This window comes from Wickerhamomyces ciferrii, contig 00268, assembly GCF_000313485.1.
Source record: "Wickerhamomyces ciferrii WGS project CAIF00000000 data, strain NRRL Y-1031 F-60-10, contig 00268, whole genome shotgun sequence".
NCBI classification, from domain to species: Eukaryota; Fungi; Ascomycota; class Saccharomycetes; order Phaffomycetales; family Wickerhamomycetaceae; genus Hansenula; species Hansenula ciferrii.
Window position 1 is genome coordinate 1 of NW_011887472.1, and position 18,984 is coordinate 18,984.

General features: G+C 33.4%; 4 protein-coding genes across 4 annotated transcripts; 1 reads left to right on the forward strand and 3 right to left on the reverse strand.

Annotated features, from left to right (window-relative positions):
- Positions 1–249: 249 nt before the first annotated feature.
- BN7_6351 (putative transcriptional regulatory protein) lies at positions 250–3,690 on the reverse strand (the record flags this gene model as incomplete). The annotated part of the gene is made up of 1 exon (XM_011273086.1): positions 250–3,690. One exon carries the CDS (start codon positions 3,688–3,690, stop codon positions 250–252), a length of 3,441 nt encoding a protein of 1,146 aa, XP_011271388.1.
- Positions 3,691–4,701: 1,011 nt separating this feature from the next.
- On the forward strand, positions 4,702–5,655 carry YIP4 (Yip4p; the record flags this gene model as incomplete). The annotated part of the gene is made up of 1 exon (XM_011273087.1): positions 4,702–5,655. One exon carries the CDS (start codon positions 4,702–4,704, stop codon positions 5,653–5,655), a length of 954 nt encoding a protein of 317 aa, XP_011271389.1.
- Positions 5,656–6,045: 390 nt separating this feature from the next.
- On the reverse strand, positions 6,046–13,668 carry BN7_6353 (Mucin-17; the record flags this gene model as incomplete). The annotated part of the gene is made up of 1 exon (XM_011273088.1): positions 6,046–13,668. The coding sequence occupies one exon, from the start codon at positions 13,666–13,668 to the stop codon at positions 6,046–6,048; it is 7,623 nt and encodes a 2,540-aa protein (XP_011271390.1).
- Positions 13,669–14,867: 1,199 nt separating this feature from the next.
- Positions 14,868–17,216, reverse strand: BN7_6354 (GH92 family glycosyl hydrolase; the record flags this gene model as incomplete). Its single annotated transcript, XM_011273089.1, has 1 exon — positions 14,868–17,216. One exon carries the CDS (start codon positions 17,214–17,216, stop codon positions 14,868–14,870), a length of 2,349 nt encoding a protein of 782 aa, XP_011271391.1.
- Between the last annotated feature and the right edge of the window lie 1,768 nt (positions 17,217–18,984).

Here is an 18,984-nt window from a genome sequence, read left to right on the forward strand (position 1 = left end):
TTCAAATTTTAATTCTTTCCGAGTTACGTCATAATCAAATTGGAATTCTGGGGACAAGAGACAAGAGACAAGAGAATTGCTGGGACAAGGGACAAAGGACAAAGCTATAACCTACACTAGATTCAAATTATTTAAATAATGTCATTAAACTGTTTATTCGTAATAACTCCATGGTTCATAAATATTAATATATAGTATATATCATTGGTCTATTCAATAAACTCAAATGATATACATTGTTTTTTTATCTTAAATAAGTCTTTCAATCAGTTGTTTGATTTCATGTTCACACCAAATATAATATTTATTATTAAATTTATCATCATCACTTAATCTTTCTTCTGTTAAAAATTTTGTAATTTGTAATTTAATTCTTTGTAATTCTAATCTTTTATATTCATCATCATTAAATCCATCATCTCCCAGTCCAATAACTGGGGTATTTGTACCATTACTACTATTATTACTACCAATTGGTAATGGTAATGAAATTTGTGTTGGATTCCAAACTTCATCTTCATTTGTAAAATCTCCAAATAATGTATCTGTATTTAAATCATCTCCAATAAATGTTGTATTACCACTTGCAATATGTCCTGATCCATTACGTAACATATGATTATTTGATAAATTTCCAAATGGTGAAATTTGTGCAGTTGATGTAGCTGCTGCAACTGTTCTCATTGCTCTTGGTGCAATTTGTGAACATGATGTTGTAGTTAATCCTGATGAATAAAATAAATTATTTTGAGAATTTTTAGTTCCAAATGATAAATATGAATTTTGTGGTATACCTCCTGATCTTGATATTGGTTCTTGACTAAAACTTTCATGTCTTGAACTTCCATTACTACTATTATTATTTGAATCAAATAATGAACTTGTTGTAATACCAAGATTATTAGTATTGTTATTAACATTCCCATTACCATTACCATTAATTGGATTATCAAATTGATTTTTTAAAGGTTTTGGAATAATTTGTTCTGTATTAAAATTTGTAAAATCTAATGTTCCACCAATACCACCAATACCACCAATCATACTATTATTTTTTAAATATTTCAATCTTAAAATTTGAAATAAATATCTCATTAATGTAAAACAATTTTTTAAAATTGATCTTTTTTTATTATCAAATTTAATAAAAATTAAATCAATTGATTTATCTAATAAATAATATCTAATATCATTTTTTAATTCATATAAATTATTAAAATTTTTTTCTAAATCTGATATTAAATTTGTTAAAATTAAAATTATTGCATCAAATGGTAATGTATTTCTAATTTCCCAATTATATGAATTATAAATATCATCATTATTATTTTTCCAAAATTCATAAACATAATGCAGTGCAGCTGGCATTAAATTATTTGATAAATCATCATATGAATAATCATTTAATGATGTACTTGATGATTGATTACCATTATTATTATTATTTATTGAACCATTTTTGAAAAAATAATCAATATTAAATCTCATTTTATCATTATTCATCATTTGATTATAACTATTATTAAAAATATGATTATTTTCATTTTCATTTGTATTTAAAACATGATTTGATAAAATAATTTTATTTTGTAAAATTAATAATGCACGATCACTATAAGTATTTAAAACTGATTTTGACCAATTTATAAAATTCATTTCTTGAAATGTTAATTGTTTAATTTGTTGTAAATTTGATAAATTCATAATTGATGCATTACAACTAATATGTAAATCTAAAATTTTTTGTTTTAATAATTGAATTGTATTAAATGGTAATATAGTAATACCATAAATAAATTTTGTTAATTCATTTAAAATTAATGCAAATCTGAATTTCCCATTTAAATTACAAATTTCAACATTTAATTCATTTGAAATAAATTCCATTGGTAATGATGTATCAAATTCATCTAATTTTATTAATGGTGTAACCATTTGAATTAATGAAGTTTGTGCATCTAAATAAAAAATTTCCCACCATAATAATCTTTTAACTTGAACTAATTGAGGATCTGAAATATTATGATAATTTGCCGGATCTCTATGTAATTTAATAGCTTGAGCAATTCTAACTAATATAGAAATATCACTAATTGAAGGATTTTCTAATGTACTTTGTAATAAAACTGCACTTTGTATGGTTCTTAATGAATATTTTAATGGGAAATTTTGTAATGCAAATACTTCTCTTGCAATTCTTAAATATTTATGTATTTCATTACTTAATTCATATTTTGTAATTTCATCATAACTAAATTCAAAACATTCAGCTTTACTTGCAGCATATAATATTGGATAAAGACATGTCATAAATTCAAATCTATCTTCATGTTGATCATTCCAAAATTTATCATGTTCTAATAAAAATTCATTTATATCTATAATTGGTATAATTGGATGAATTGTACTTATATATCTTTTAACTAACCCATAAGAACGTTGTCTTGAAGGTAATGCTTCCACTATTTCTCTTTCTTTTGGTGTTAATCCATCATTTATTTCTGATGATTGTTGTTGATTATGCTGATTATGTGGTTGAATTGAAACTTGTGTTTGATTTGGTTCTGGTAATATATATGGTGTTGTTAATTGTAATGGAATAGTAACAGGTTGTGAAATATAAATTTGTGATAATAATGAAGCTTTATTGGAATCATTCCGTATATGTTGTGAAAGTGGAGGTATTTGTGATTGTGATGCTTGTTGTTGTGGTGCTTGTTGTGGTTGTGATTGTGATTGTTGATGTTGATGTTGTTGATAATGCTGTTGTTGCAGTTGTTGTTGCTGCAGTTGTTGCTGCAGTTGTTGGTGATGCTGTTGTATTTGTTGTTGTATTTGCTGTTGGCGTTGATCATGATATTGTTGAGAATGAGAATTAGAAGTATGTTGTTGTGAATAACTTTTAAAACCATAATCACTACCAGCATTTGTTTGGGTATCATTAAATTGGAAATCATTATTGGTATTGGTATTATTATTATTGTTATTGTTATTGTTGTTTAAAGTAATGTCATTACTTGATGAAGACATGAATTGATTTTGTTGTTGAGGAACATTTTCACTTATACTTGATAAAGTAGAAATATGTTTATCATGTTGTAAAGAATTTGGATTATGCAATTGTAATTTTGGAGGTGATAAACTTTCATTACTTATTAAACTATCAGAATCTGAAAATGTCAGACTTTTATTCTTTGGTGATGAATTTGAATCATTTTCTGAATTTAAACTTGTTGAAGTTGTCATTTTAGCAGATAATGTTTTTCCAGGTAACGAATCAATGGTTCCTGTTATTGAAGGTGTTATTGAAGCAGTATCCATTTCACTTGGTGATTTTATATCAATAGTTTTAGAAGCTGAAGGGTTTTCTTTAGCCATTAATTTAGCTCTTTCCATATATTCTTTTAATTCTTTCTTTCTTTTCAAATCAGCTTCTTTATCCAAATCTTTTGATTTTTTACCTCTTGAAACACGATCATTAACAAAATATTTACATTCTAACCCATTCTTAATACAATTTGAGCATACAGGAGTTTCTCTTGAACATTTAACTTTTCTTTGATGACATGGAACACAACTATGAATTTTTCTTTGACGAACTTTTTGAATCTTATAAACTTTCCCATTCCCCATGATAAGAGCATTTTGATCTTTGATGGAGACCATCTTATCTTCTTCTGGGGTACCCATGACTTATCTTGGTATCTGTAATTTGTACTAAACTTGTGAAACTAGATTGAATCTTTGACACAATATCTCGCCTTTAACAACCGGCTATTAGGACCCCTTTCTGTACAGGATATGTGAAAGAAACTAAACTTTTAGATAAGGAAGATCTTTGACTTTATATCTGATTCTTTTTTGTGTCACTTTTTCTGTATAATACTTTAACGTTGATAATTTTGAATCTAATAGTGTTGATAAAGTTTTGAATCTTGATTTTTAATATACTACCCAATCTCAATTTAAACGAAAAGCATACAAAATTTTTGAGAAGTGGAGCGGCTGTCTCGGTTGGTTTCTTTTTGATACTGATTTTTCTATAAAGATTGAAGTGATTGTAGCAGTGTCTCAGTGGTAATGTTGGGAAATGGTGTTGCAATACTTGATTTCAAAGATATCCTCTGTTTAAATCAAATTCTGATGGTTGATGGTTGTGGTGAAAGTATCTTTTTGGTCGATCTTCAAATTCAACACCCACTCGTTAACTGGCGGCTTTCTTTTTTTTTTTCTGATATTTTTATTTTTACTCTTTTAAATTACAAAATTTGATTTTTCTCCGACTTTTGAAATTTGGAGTTTCGCGAGAAATTAACAAATTGAGATTTCAATTAATATTTGAGTTTCCAAAAGAGGTTAATCGCTGTTTTCGGCAGTGGTTGTGTTGAAATGGCACTGTGTGGACGGGTGGTTTCAGAGGCCATTGAAATTGGTTTCTTACCCTGCGTGGCCAAGCGGAAAGAGCACTAGGAGGTGCTCGTGCACAGGAATCACAAGTTCGAATCTGTGCAAATGCTTTACGCGGGTGCGTGGCCATAGTTAAATTTTCATGATGATTATAATTCGGATGTGAACAATCTCTTAGTGAAAAACTCACTGTGATTAAAAACCGTTGCCTTCCTTCTGACAATTTTTAACTAAAAACCATTATTTTTTTTGGATTATTTTATTCTTTTTTGGTAATTGAATACTAGTACAATCATGTCTCAATGGAAACCTGTCAATGTTGATCCTAATCATGCTGATGATTTCGATTTAGAACCAGATTTTATCGAACCAGATGATGCCACAACACCCATAAATAAAAATAAATCTCAATATTCATCTGCTCAACAACAACAACAAAATCAATATCAATTAAATCAAGGTCAAGGTCAATCTTCAAATTCCTTCTTCAATTTTTCTTCATTCACAACTCCAAATATTGATTTATCAAATTCTCTTAATCCAATTCTTAATAATGAGAATGTTAAAGAACGTAAATTTTCAGGTGGTGATACTTTAGATGAACCAGTTTGGGATACTTTAAAAAGAGATTTAGTTGCAATTGGTCATAGATTATTTAGTGTGGTTTGGCCTGCTTCTTTATCAAAATTAGCTAAAGTTCAACAACATAATTTATTAATTGCTGCAAGAAATTCAGGTATAAATATTGGAATTAATTATGATCAAATTGAACAAGATTTAGAACAAGATTTACAAAATCAACCAATTGATGATTCAAATTTAAAAAAATTAGATTGGGATTTATGGGGGCCATTAATTTTCATTTTAATTTTTTCTTTAATTTTGGGTTATTTATCACCAAAGACAAATACTTCACAAGTTTTTTCAAGTGTTTTCGCTTTAACTTGGTTAACTTTTGCTGTAATTGCTATAAATATTCAATTATTAGGTGGTACAATTTCATTTTTCAGTGCTTTATCAACTCAAGGTTATGCTTTATTCCCATTAGTTATTTCTTCAATAATTTCAATTTTTATAAAATGGAGTTTTATTAGATTTATAATCTATTTATTATTTGTTTCTTGGGCGATTTATGCAGCTACAATTAATTTAAAAGTTAGTGGTGTATTACCTGGAAGAATATTTTTAGCTATATATCCTGTTGGTTTAGTTTATGCAACTTTAGGTTGGTTATGTGTAATCACTTGAGAAGTCTATTATATTGTGATTTTATATAGTTGAGCTATATAGAAAGAATGATATATATCAAAGTTGAACGAAAAATCCTTTACAATTTGAATTAAATTTTATTCATATATTATAAATCAAGTAGACAATCATTAAAAAAAACGTCTCACACATAAAAATTATTAGGATATATTATTAGGTTTTATAGAAAACATTTGGAATATGACAAACAAAATAAAACACAATAGCAGCAATATTGTATTTCATTTGTAATAACACAGATCATTATTAAAAAAAGAAGAACAAAAACAACACTTAGCAGTATTAAAAAATGATTGGAAATTTGCAAAAATAATTAAACAAATTAAACGGCAGAAAAATTGGTATAATAAAAAATGTCAATGATTAAGATTAAATAATTGAAGTTGTATAATCAACAGCAGCTTTAACAACTTTTTCTAATAATCCATCTTCTTCTTCATTAACTGGAACTTCTTCATAATCGATTTCTTCACGATATGAATATAATGAATCATTATCATAAGTTTGTTGAGGATCAACATCTTTAGATTCAATAGCAGCATTTGAATCTAAAGTAGTACTAGTAGCACCGACATCTTTACCAGTGGTTTGTTCACCTGAAGCAGCAATAGATGAATCTTTACCAGTAGTAGAAGGACCAGTAGTAGCAGTAGCATTAGTTGTTGATTTTTCAACATCATTTGATGATGATTGATTACCGGAAATGGCAGCAGCAGTACCAGTTAAGCCAGCAGCAGCTAAACCAGCACCAACATAACCGGTGATTTGTTCTTTAGTTGATGGATCAATATCTGATTTTGATGATTCAATTTTCTTTTCTTCAGAAATTAAAGAACTTTTACCTTCAGCAGCGATTGGTTTAGTATCTTTAATTGGAGCTTTATCATCTAATGGGGTTTTAGAAGTTTTGACATTAGTTGAATCACTTGTAGTTGATGATTTAGAACCTAAGTTTGAAGAAGCAGCAATTTCTTCAGTTTTTGGTTTAATATCTTTTGAGGTGGTGGTGGTTAGTTCTTTTGATGAAGTTGAAGTACCAGCAGCAATAGTACTTGGTTTAACATCTTTAGATTCAACACCTAATTTAGTAGTTGATGGTTTAATGTCTTTTGAGGTTGATTCAGTTGAAGTTGGTTTAACTGTGGTATCTTTGGTAGTTGATGGACCTGATTTAGTTTCAGGTTTTGATGATGAAGCAGCAGTAACAGCAGCAATTCCAGCAGCAGCTGTTCCTGTAGCAGCACCTGTAGCAGCTTTTGTTGTTGAAGCAGTATCTTTTGTAACTTTATCAGTTGATTTTTTAACTGGTGTAGTTGCGGTTGAAACTGGAGAAGAATCTTTTGAAGATTTTTTATCAGATTTGAATAATTTTCTGAATGAGAATTTCTTTTCTGGTTTTTCAGATTTTGGAGCTTCTTTAACAACTGGTTTAGAAGCAGTAGATGTGGTTGGTTTAGAAGCAGCAGCTTTAGTTGTTGATGGTTTTGATGCAACTTCAGCAGATCCAAGAGCAGCAGTGGTTGATGGTTTTGAGCCTAGTGGTTGAGATTCACTAACTCTTGAAGCATCATCCTTAGCTTTTGGAATGGCGGCAGCTGATTCTTTACCTTTAATATCTTTTTCAGTAGATTTAGATTGATCGCCTCCGACAGCAGAAGCAACACCAGCACCAATGGCACCAGCACCAGCAGTAGCAGCACCAATACCTAATCCAGTAGTTTCGGATTTCTTAGTGTCTGCTTTTTCTGATCCATCATTTGAACTGTTATGAGATAATCTCTTACCAGCATTCTTTGGATCTAAAGTACTATAATAAGCAGAATCAACAATTTCAACACGATTAGAATCCTTGTGTTGGGCCAAATTTTCAGCAGCTTTAGCATCTTTTAATGTAGCACCAAGACCTTGAACTTCATTGGCTTCACCAGAAACTGCATTGACAACTTTATCTTTGGTGCTTTCAAAGACGGCAGCACCTGTTAAAGCAACACCTGTAGCAGCGATAGCAGCAGTTTCAACAATTCCTGGACCTGATGAAGATGGTTGTTTTTCATCTGGGGTGGATGTTGAAGCAGGTGATTTTTCTGATGATAATTCCTTAGCATGAGTTTCTTTTGAAACACCTGGTTGAACTTTCAATTTTTGATCTTCTGGAATTTCAACACCTTCACGTGGTTGATAACCAGTTGTAGATTCTTGTTTATCACCGGTTAATTTAGCAGCAACACCTGAAACAGCTGCACCAATACCAGCACCAGCACCAGTAGCACCTAAAGTAGAACCTAAATCTTTCTTTTCTGGTTTACCTGTGGTAACTTCTGGTTCATGTGTCTTTTGAGAAACACCAGATTCGACAGAGAACTTTTGATCTTCTGGAATTTCAACAACAGAAGGTTCTTTGTAAGCACTAGCACCTGTAGATTTTGCAGCAGAAGTAGAGCCTGATGTAATATCTGATTTCAATGATTTTGAAACAGGTTGTTCGCCTGTGGTAGAAACACCGGTATCTAATGATTTAACTCCAGATGAAGGGAAAGATCCTGGAAGAACATCTTCTTCAATGGCTTTCTTGTCAGATTCATTACCAGCAGCTGAAGATAATCCAACAGCAGTAGCAGCACCAGCTAAGGCACCACCAACAGTACTACCAATACCACTTAAAGTTGAATCTTTGGTTGGTTCAGTAGAGGCGTTCTTGGTTGTAACATCATCAATGTTGCTGAATGAAACATCTTCTGGTTCTGGTGAGCTTTCTAAGTCACGACCTGGTGAAGAAACTGCCTTCTTCTTCTTTTTAGCTTCTCTCTTCTTTTTGTTTTTCTTAGCATTCTTACCTTTACCTGGGGTACCTTCAGCAGAACCTGGAGCAACAATAGCAACACCAGCAACACCTGGTTCTGGAGTACCTTCACGAGAAGTGGTGGTGTAATCTTCAGTGCTTTCTTCAGTTGGTTCACCAGCAGCAAATGGATCTAGAGTTTTAGTACCTGATGTGGTGATAGGTTCTGATTCAATTGTTTTTTCTTGTGATACTGGTGGAATATTATGTGGTTCAGAAACTGAGATAACTTTTGGAGCAATTGATGAATCAGTCAAAATTTCAGGCTTAACAGAAGAATCTAATTCTCTTTCTGATTCAGTTGGTTTTGAACCTTTATTAGAAATTGCAGCACCACCTAGTGCACCAGCAGCTGTTGCAGCAACAGCAGCACCGATGCTTTTGTCTTTTGCTGATGAGCTTGGTTCACTGTTAATATCTTTTGTAGCAGAAGTTGTATCAGCTTTTGTTGATGAAGGGGTATCAATAGCAGCTGAAGTGGATTTTGATTCTGGTTTAAATGTATCAGTAACTTTGAATTTTTGTGATTCTGGGATCAAAACAGCAGGTGGCTCGACATATGAACCTTTGTTCAATGGAGCATCATCCTTTTTAGAGACGGTATCTTTAGAATCTTTCAAAGTTGGAGCTTTAGCATCAGCAGTAGAATCAGTTGATTTGGATAATCCAGCAGCACCAACACCAGCACCAGTAACAGCACCTAATCCAGCACCAACACCAGCACCGGTTTCAGGTTTGGTTTTTGAAGTATGAGTATCTTGCTTTGATTCAGCTTCAGATACTGGTTTTAAATGATCACCACCAACAACTTCAAATTTTTGAGATTTTGGGATAGCAACAGAACCAGGTTCACTATAAGTACCTGTTGGATATTGAGATTGTTCAGTTGATTTTTGAGTTTTAGTAGAAGCTAAACCAGAAGTAGCGGTAGTGGTAGTTGCAGCAGCAGCGGCACCTGTTGTGGTAGCAGCAGCAGTTTTACCTGAAGCTACAACTTTTGAAACTGGAGCTTTTTCTGAAGATGATGGAGCTTGGTGAGCAAATGAAGCATCATATTCGGCTTCTGCTTTGGAATCAACTGGAATTTGGGTACCCGGAATAGTTGATGGTTTTGAAGCAGTGTCTTTCAACTCTTCAGTACCAGCAGTGGCTGCTATTGAAGTTCTTTGGTTTGGTTCTTCATAATTTGATAAGAATTTATGTTCTTCTTTTGGTTTAGGTGATGTTGATTCTGTAGCAGATTTATGACCTAAAGCATAACCTGCACCAGCAGCACCAGTGGCAGCTAAAACACCAGCAGCAACATCCGATGGAATACCAGATATATTTTTAGGTTCAGCGTCTTTGGTTTGATGTTGTGCAACTGGTATATCAACGGCTTGTGATTTTTGTTGAGGCTGTTGATATTGTTGTTGAGGTTGGGATGGAGCATTTTGTGGAGCACTATTATCTCTACCGATAGCTTTAGCAGCACCATAACCACCTGCAGTACCCGCACCTAAACCAGTAGCACCACCGATGATTGCATCACGAGTATTGTTATACGCATTTTGTGGTTTATTATGAGATGGAAAACTACCTTGATGACCTCTTTGTTGTTGACCTTGTTTTGGATAAGATTGATGAGCTTGAGCTGATCCTTGTTGGGCTCTATTTTCAGCATCACCAGCAGCGTAACCAGCACCGGCAGCAGAAGTGGCAGCTAAAACACCTGCACCATGATGAGCATTATAAATATTAGAAGCTTGTTGTGAAGAGAGTTCTTTAGTGTCTTCTGGGGCAGCTGGAGTAGCTTCAACACCTTTTTGAGCTTGAACTGGCTCTTGTTGGAGTCTACCTTCAGTATGACCAGCAGCATATCCAGCACCGGCAGCAGAAGTAGCAGCTAAAACACCTGCACCATGATGAGCATCATAAATGTTAGAAGCTTCTTGTGGAGAGAGTTCATCTGTATCTTTTGGAGCAACTTCAACGCCACTATCAGGATTAGCATGTTGACCCAAAGCGTAACCAGCACCAGCGGCACCAGTAGCAGCAACAATTCCTGCACCGTAATTATCATGATACGCATGTTTTGGTTCTGAAGATTCAATAGGTGGAACTGAATAAGAAGCATTAGCATTTTTGGTTTCTATTGCTGGAACATCACTGGTATGTGTAGTATCATCAGCTAAACCAGCAGTTGTTGGGGCAGTTGTTGCATCTGGGTGAGTTGAATGTTCAAAACCAGCAGCATCACTATCTTTAGAGACAGGAGCACTTGATTGACCAGCTGAGTATAATTGATTTCTCTTAATTTCTTGAAGAGTGGAATCATGACCTGCAACGACAGCTAAAACATTTTCTTCTCTCTTTGCTTGCTCTAATGTGATCTCTTCTAAGCTAATGTTTGGATCAGCAGCTTTAACAGCTAAAATTGGATCTTCACCACCTTTGATAATAGAAGTAGTAAATTCTTTACCAGTAACATTTTCAATATCAGAAGCACCAAAATCGTTTGAATCTTTGATTTGATTGGTATTAACTTTTGGATCTAATTCAGCATTATCATTTGTAGCAGTACCAGCATGTGTACCTGGAACAATGACATCTTCGTCAGCTTTACCAGAAACAACTGGATTTGCTTCATGATCCAATTCAGTTGTCTTTTCAGCAGATTCTGGTTCAACTTGGGTTGATTTATCAACAGTAGTGATATTCTTTGGTTCTCCAGCAACATCTCGAGGTTCTTTAGCCTCCAAGTCCTTGGAAGAACCGGTGATAGGACCAGTAGCTTTAGATGAATCACCACCAGTAACATCAAGAGCAGCAGCAGTACCTGCAACACCAGCGGCAGTAGCAGCAGCAGGAGCTAATCCAGTTGAAGCTTTGGTTTTTGATTCAGTGCCCTTGGTGACACTATCATTAACTTTAGCATCAGTTTCTGGTTTAGTAGATTCTTCCGCGCCTTTAACAGCATCAGTAGTAGTTGGAACACCTAATGGGCCAGCTGTAGCTTTGGTTTTGGAGTCACGAACTGGTGAAATTGAATCATCACTATTTCTCTTCTTGAAGAAACCAAAAAAAGAGCTTCTTCTTGATTTTCTTTCACCTTTCTTAGCATTTGGAGGAGAAGCTGGACGTTCTCTAGCAACTGGAGCAGAAGTAGAAGTAGAAGCTGTATTTGCTCCACTTGAAATAGGTTTTGGTTCTGCTGATTTTGAAGTTGGAGCTTTTGAAGCTTCAGAAGCAATAGCTTTAGCACCAGAAGCAGTTTTGTCTGTGGCAGAAACACCGGCAGCAGTTGCACCGGCAGCACCAGCAGCAACAGTACCAACGGCAGCACCAGCGGCAACTGGAATAGCAGAACCTCTCTTTTTAGCTTCTTTTTCCTTTCTCTTTTCTTCTTTAGCTTTCAAAGCAGCATTCTTTTTAGCTTCCTTTTCTTCAATGGCAGCTTTTCTCTTTGCTTCTTTTTCTGCGAGTTTGTTTTTAATTTCTTGATCTTTTTTAGCTTTGACCAAAGAATCACCAAGCTCTTTGTCCTTGGTGGTTTGATTTTCATAGGTCCAAGAATTCAAATGTTTTCTTTCTAATTCTAATAAAGCAATTTCATCAACGTTGCCACCATTAGATTTCTTCTCAGCGATTTCAGTATCTAACTTAGCTTTTCTAGTATCTAAGTCATCACCAAAAGAAGCAACAGCCAATTCATGTTTTTTCTTCTTTTCTTCAGCTAATTTAGCTTCTTCTTCAATTTTTCTTTGTCTTTCTTCTTCTTCAAGACGCTTCTTTTCTTCAGCTTCTTTGCGTAATCTTTCTTCTTCTTCAGCCTTACGAATTCTTTCTTCTTCTTCACGTTTGGCTTTTTCTTCAGCTTCAATTCTTGCCTTTTCTTCAGCTTCTAAACGAAATCTTTCTTGCTCTTCATCATAAGCTTTTCTCTTAGCAATAGCTTCTTGTAATCTAGCATCTCTGTCAGATTTACCAGCTTTCAAATCAGCTAATTGTTTCTTTAATGATTCAACAGAATCTTTTGAAGCTTCTAATTCACTTTCGGCGGATTTCAAACTTCTAGCGGATTCCAATTGACTAGCTTTTGATTTGGAGATCTTTTCACTATTTTCAGAAATCGCAGATTTAGTAGCAGCGATCTTAGATTCCAATTCATCTCTAATAGCAGTATGCTCAGTATTAGTTTCAGTTTGTTCAGATAATTCTTTTTTACTTTGAGCTAATTTCAACTCTAAGAGTTCTAATTCTAGTTCATATTCACTTTGTTTAGCATGTAAAACTCTTGTTGTAATTTCACTTCTTTTTTGTTCAATTTGGTGATCATGAATGGTTTGTAAATTTTCCTTTTCCAAATTTGCTGCTTCTTTGGAAGTGGTTTCTTTATCTTTAAACAATTTAGCTTCGGCTTCTTTAGTTGCTAATTCAGCATCTTTGTTTGATTGTTCGATTTCTTCTTTTGTCTTCTTATCAAAATCAACAATTTGTTTATCTAAACTAGCGATTGTAGCTTCAATCTCCTTAACTTTTCTATCATGTTCAGATTGAATGTTCTTTTTTTCCAAATCAAGCTTCTTTTTGAATTTAGCAAATTTTGAATTGGTTTTGTTTTCTTCTTTCAAAGCTTGTAATTCTAATTTCTTTTGATATCTTTGATCTCTTAACTTAGCTTGAGCTGAAGCTTTTGTATCAATATCTTCAAGATCTTTAGCTAATCTTTCTCTGGCGATTTTGTCAATTGCTGCTTGACTCATTTTCAAACCACCACCAAGATCGATAAGTTTATCTTCATTTCTAATTTTCTTACTAGTTGAAGTTTCTGCTTGTTGTTGTAATGCTGCTTGTTTTTGTTTCAAAATTTTTGGGTCAATTGAAGGATTGATTGGTTCAGATGTGTTAGATTTTTGCTTTTTAGCTGCTGGAGTTGTAGTTGAAGTTGAAGATGCTTCTGCTGCTGCTTGCTCAGCTTCTTCTCTTTTCAATTTTTCAGATTTTCCAATTCTAACGGTTGGATTTGATTGTTGTTCATGTTGATGTTGTCTAAATGGTGATACCCATTTATTTTTGCTTGTAATTGAAGTAACGGATTGTCTAAAAGCAGACACTGGCTTGGAATTTGCCTGTTGTGGAACTTGTTGTTGTTCACCAGCTACTGAGGGCATCTTGAACAAACAGTTATTAGTAACACTTGTGTATGTCTTTGTAACAAAAGTTTATTTCCTAGTTCAATTGAGTTGATGATTGCAAATTTAAGGGACTGAAATGGTTTTATATTCCATCATATTCGCAGCTTTGCAGCTTGACCTATACATTTTTGCCCTTGAATTAAAATTCATTGCAAATGTGAAATTGCCATAGAAACTTATTATGGCGAAACCCAAACACCATCACAAATTTGTGCTGCCCTAACCTGGTAAATTTGTCTAAAAACGTAAACATTGCTTTCCTTTTTCGGCGAGCCGCAGAAACTCTAGGTTATTACTATTCCTATTCGGGAAAAGCGTTGTTGACTCTATGATAAAAATAACATAATCTTGGAGCTGTTATAACTTATGAGGCTGCTGTGATGGAAATATAAAACTTCAAACATTGAACTCGCATGGATTTATGAGCATGATGTTGAGTTGGTAAAAGTTCAACAAAACACGCTCACAGTGGATCTTGAATCTTGAAACAAGGATAAGTCAAAGGAGTAACTTCATAAAAAATGAAACTACGGTTCATCATGAAAATCATAGAATTCGATGACGTAAAATCTCAACCAAGAAACTAAATTATATGTCAAATATTTTTAGAAGGAGTATTTATCGCGGCTGCCCTTTGATGATCGATCAATATAGATCTACTAATGTGTCAAAACTCTTCTTCTATGTACAAGATTTCAGAGCTAGAGAACTAAATCATGAATCTTGGAATAACTAGGTTAAACAAGTTAAAGATCCATGATGTTTGTTTATCTTCAACAAGAAAACAAACTTTATTACAGACTTTGGACAACTAGGTTGTATCATGTATGAGATTGGTTTATATCGCATAGTGATCAAAAATATAATAGGGAAATCTTATGGATAAAGTACTTTGTGTTGGGTGGTACTTGCTCTATAGATTTTTTGTAATTATCAAATATGTATTACTTCAAGTGCTATTAATCAACTACGTATGAAAGTATCCACTTTTACGTATATATAACAATCTTCAAAATATGTAGGGTATCAAAAGTCATTTGGTAATATTTTAGTTTATGAACCTGCTGATTTCTGTAATTACAAATACATAGTATTATGACCTATATTGAAGTTGTAATTCTTGTGATGATATACCCACTCCTTTTCTTGTGATATCTTCAAAATCTATAAAACAATTAAATCAATCCTAAATCATGATTCCCTGAACTAGGAGGAATTGCCCCTGTATCCCAATTATTTGGTTCTGAACCTAAAATAAACTTTATTGAACCACCATTATTGAATAAATCATCATGAGTTACCCAGTTCTTATCCCAATTTTTACCATTAACTTCAACACTTTGAACATAACGATTTTGTGGTGAGAAATTCTCTGTTAAAATATCAAGTTTTGCTCCTTTTCCAACATCTAATGTAATCCTTTCTAAATATGGTACACTCAACAAATAAGTTGTTGTGGAAGCAACTGGATAAAGACCAATTAATCCAAAGAATAACCAACTTTGCATAGATCCAGCATCTGAGTTACCTGGAAGAGCTTTTGGACCGATTGAGAACCTTGTATCAATCAAAAATCTGATTGTTTCAGCAGTTCTGTATTGAGATCCAACATAATTGTATAAATATGGTGTTAAAAAACTTGGCTCATTACCAATATCTGCGAAACCTTCGCCGTATAATTTAAACATATCATCAAGACGTTTAATAACAGTACCATTATCTCCAATAGCTTTGAATAAGGTTTGGAAATCATGTGGAACTGCCCATCCATACTCAATTGGTGATCCTTCATATTCATCATCACTCCAATAACAGCCACCACATGAAGTTGGGTCATAATTTGTAGTTGCCCAACTACCATTACCATTCTTTGGTTGTAAAAAACCTTTATAAGAAACTTTTGAGCTTGAAGCTTCCTTATTCCATAAATTTTGCCATCCAGCAGATCTCTTTAAATATTTTTCAGAATCATCATCATGGCCCAGCCCTTTAGCAACAACTGATAAGGCATAATCATTATATGAATATTCAACTGTTCTTGTTACTGATCTATTGAAATTTCTTGAGATATAACCTTTAGATTTCCAATCTGATAATCCACCACGACCCTCTTTAGTACTATCATCCGCTGAAAAACTATCATAAACATAAGGTGGATCAACTTCTGCATTTTTTACCATTGCATCATATCCATCTTTCCAATTTATTCCATCGATATTTTTGACAAAAGCATCACCTAAAACAATATCTGAGTTACTTCCACCTTGAGTACGTCCATTTTGATTTGCAGATCTACCATCTGGCATATAACCATCATGTCTATAGATGTCAATCAAACTTCTTATCATTTCAGAAGAATATTCTGGTTGTAAAACATTGAACAATGGCATAGTTGATCTGAATGTATCCCATAATGTGAACCAATCATCGTAATAAGGTTCACCTGTATTCCATTTTGGATTTTCACCTGTACGATTTGAAGGTAATAAATGTGTTCCATATAGAGATGTATAGATCAATCCAGTTAAAGTTGAATTTTCATTTGATACTTTAACTTTATTGAAAACTTTTTCATTCCATAACTTTTGTGTTTCTTTTGCTGTTTTCAAAGTATCAAAATCAGACGATTCTGGGAAATCATTTTCTAAATTTTTTTTGGCCTGTTCTTTAGATAAAAATGAAATACCAACTTTACTTTGGACATGTGTACCTTTTTCAAATTGGAAAATCAATCCAAATTGTTCATCTTGAGTGGAGCTTGATTCTTTTGAATTGTTATCTCTCTTGTTACTTCCTTGGAATGAACTAATTTTTTTGGCTTTTGTAGAAAATTCACCATAGAAATATATGGTCCATGGATTTTGTTCACCCCATCCTCCTTTTATAGTTGTTTCACCTGAGTAACTATTCAAGGCATCATTACTAGTCTCAATTGAGCCATTGACAAAGTACTGAGTCCACCAAGGTCTAGAAGGTGCAACTAAATGATGAGAAGCATTAACGATCACGTTTGGTGTTATATCTGCAGGAAATTCATAATCAAACACACCAGATCTATCAGAAGCTGCAAATGTAACATTCACGCCATTAGCCAAATGAGTCTTGTACAGCCCTACATGAGCGTCATCTGAGATATTTGAAAGCCTTGTTTGAGATTGATCTTTTGTAACATCAACGTCATCACCAACCGAAGCTAGTTGTGAAACAACACCATATTGTGGAGCACCACCTGTACCTGATTCATGCATCATACTAATACCTGTAATGTAACCATCTGGAGCATAACCTGAATAAGCGTCACCACTAGAAGCCCCAGAAACATCAACCCCCATCTTGACCATACCAAATGGTCTTGTTGGGCCAGGGAAAACATTACCACCTGCTTCAGTTCCGAAAAAAACATCCACATATTTGGATAGACCTTCTGAATCTTTCAATATTTGTTCATGATCTATAACTGCAGCAAGTACAAGTATGCTGCCTAACTTTGGTACTATCAACGAAAGACACTTTTTTAATAACATAGTTTACCTAGTAAATATATCTGCTTGAACACAACTGATAATTACCAGCCAGTGACCACCTAACAAATGTGGATCCTCATTGTTTATATATAAATACTGAATTTCATAACAAATCAGAACGTTTTTTGGAGATTGATCTTCATCACAATTCCGAATATCTTTCACCTTTGTGTAACAAGAGCACGGGGTTCACTTTGATCTCTATTCCTGATAAAAATTACAGTTCTGCGCATCTCACTTCGAAACACATGGATGAATATATAGTCATTAATATCTATCTCTTTTGTATACAGATCTTGAAGCATCTCGATATCTAGACTTTAACTATCCTTTGGACGCAAGTGCACATGGGGAATTTAGTTTGAATTGGTACAGCTGCAAATGCTGTTAAAGGATGTACTTCTCAGACATTCCAGATTCCCCTAATTGGTATTATTGTTGATGTTTTGATACGACTCTCTTGATTCATGATGGAAAACTCATTATGTTTAGTTGTTGAGTATTAAATTCTAGTCCGTTTTGTTTTGTATACTTGTTTTGAAGAATCCGTATTTAGGTTTTGTTTTTTTTTGTAAAGTCGGTGAAAACAAAGCCAAACTTTAAAGCTTATAATCGCATGAAGCTTTGTCTTGGTAAGATCTAACTCGTACAATTGTCAGATTATATTTTTCTCGAGCTCTATCACCAATGTAGTCTGCAGACTGTGGCCTGTGTGAATAGGACACCAACACAGTACTTTGTAACAGATTCACACAGATTACAAATTACACTTGATCCGAAGTGCGTATCGTAGATAATTACGATTACCAAATCGCAATATCTCTATAAATAATTCATGTAAAAGTTTAAAAGTTTCTAGATTATTTGGCTTATAAATATTTCACTACTGCTATGATGAAATTACAGCATCCAGTAGCGTTGGAAGTACTATTACTTCATGTTGTAATGAAGATATTAATAGAATCACGATGTGGGGATAAATATCATGATCATGATTCATACATAAGATATTTATATTGTGTATACCGTATATAGGCACATCTGTGCTGCTGTTTTGAAAATACCTACAGCCTATTTGAGAATAATCTATTCAATTTTTGCCCCAGAACATTACTAGTGTAGGCTGTAGCATGTATAAGCTGTCATGTCAACTTATATATGCTGAATCCAATGCTGATTGCTTGACAATTACCAAAGGGCTAATACATTTATGAGTTTACCTCTAATGAAATCACATATAATATACGTCACTGTGACTCTAAGATTAAAATGCTTGTAATACCCACATGAATAAATCTGTAAATGATCATTAGGAATATATGAAATTGATACTAATATAATATTATATTGATTATGTAATCCTAAATATTTAAAATTTAACTGGATTCAATATTAGGCTTGAATTTTCTAGTTTTAAAGCTAATTTAGGCAAATTGGCATTTGCTTATTATTATCAGATGACTTTTTGGTGCACTATTAGTAATTAATTATAAAATTTAACATACACCTGAGATTTTGTTTTTCTCCCAGCCAAAAAAAAAGGGTCTGTAGACCCAAAAATATTGCTTATATAATAAGGATCCGGAAATGAGACCAAAAACTACCCAATTTTTGGGCCGTTTCGAGACTGGCTGGGAGGTCTGACATTTTCTGCCAGACTGATTCGGGTAGCTTGAAAAATAAGGAGGGTTATACTCGAATATACGAAGCTGCACTAAAACGCATGCAAGGCCTCGTAGAATCAAAAGGTAGATCAATAGGCATATTG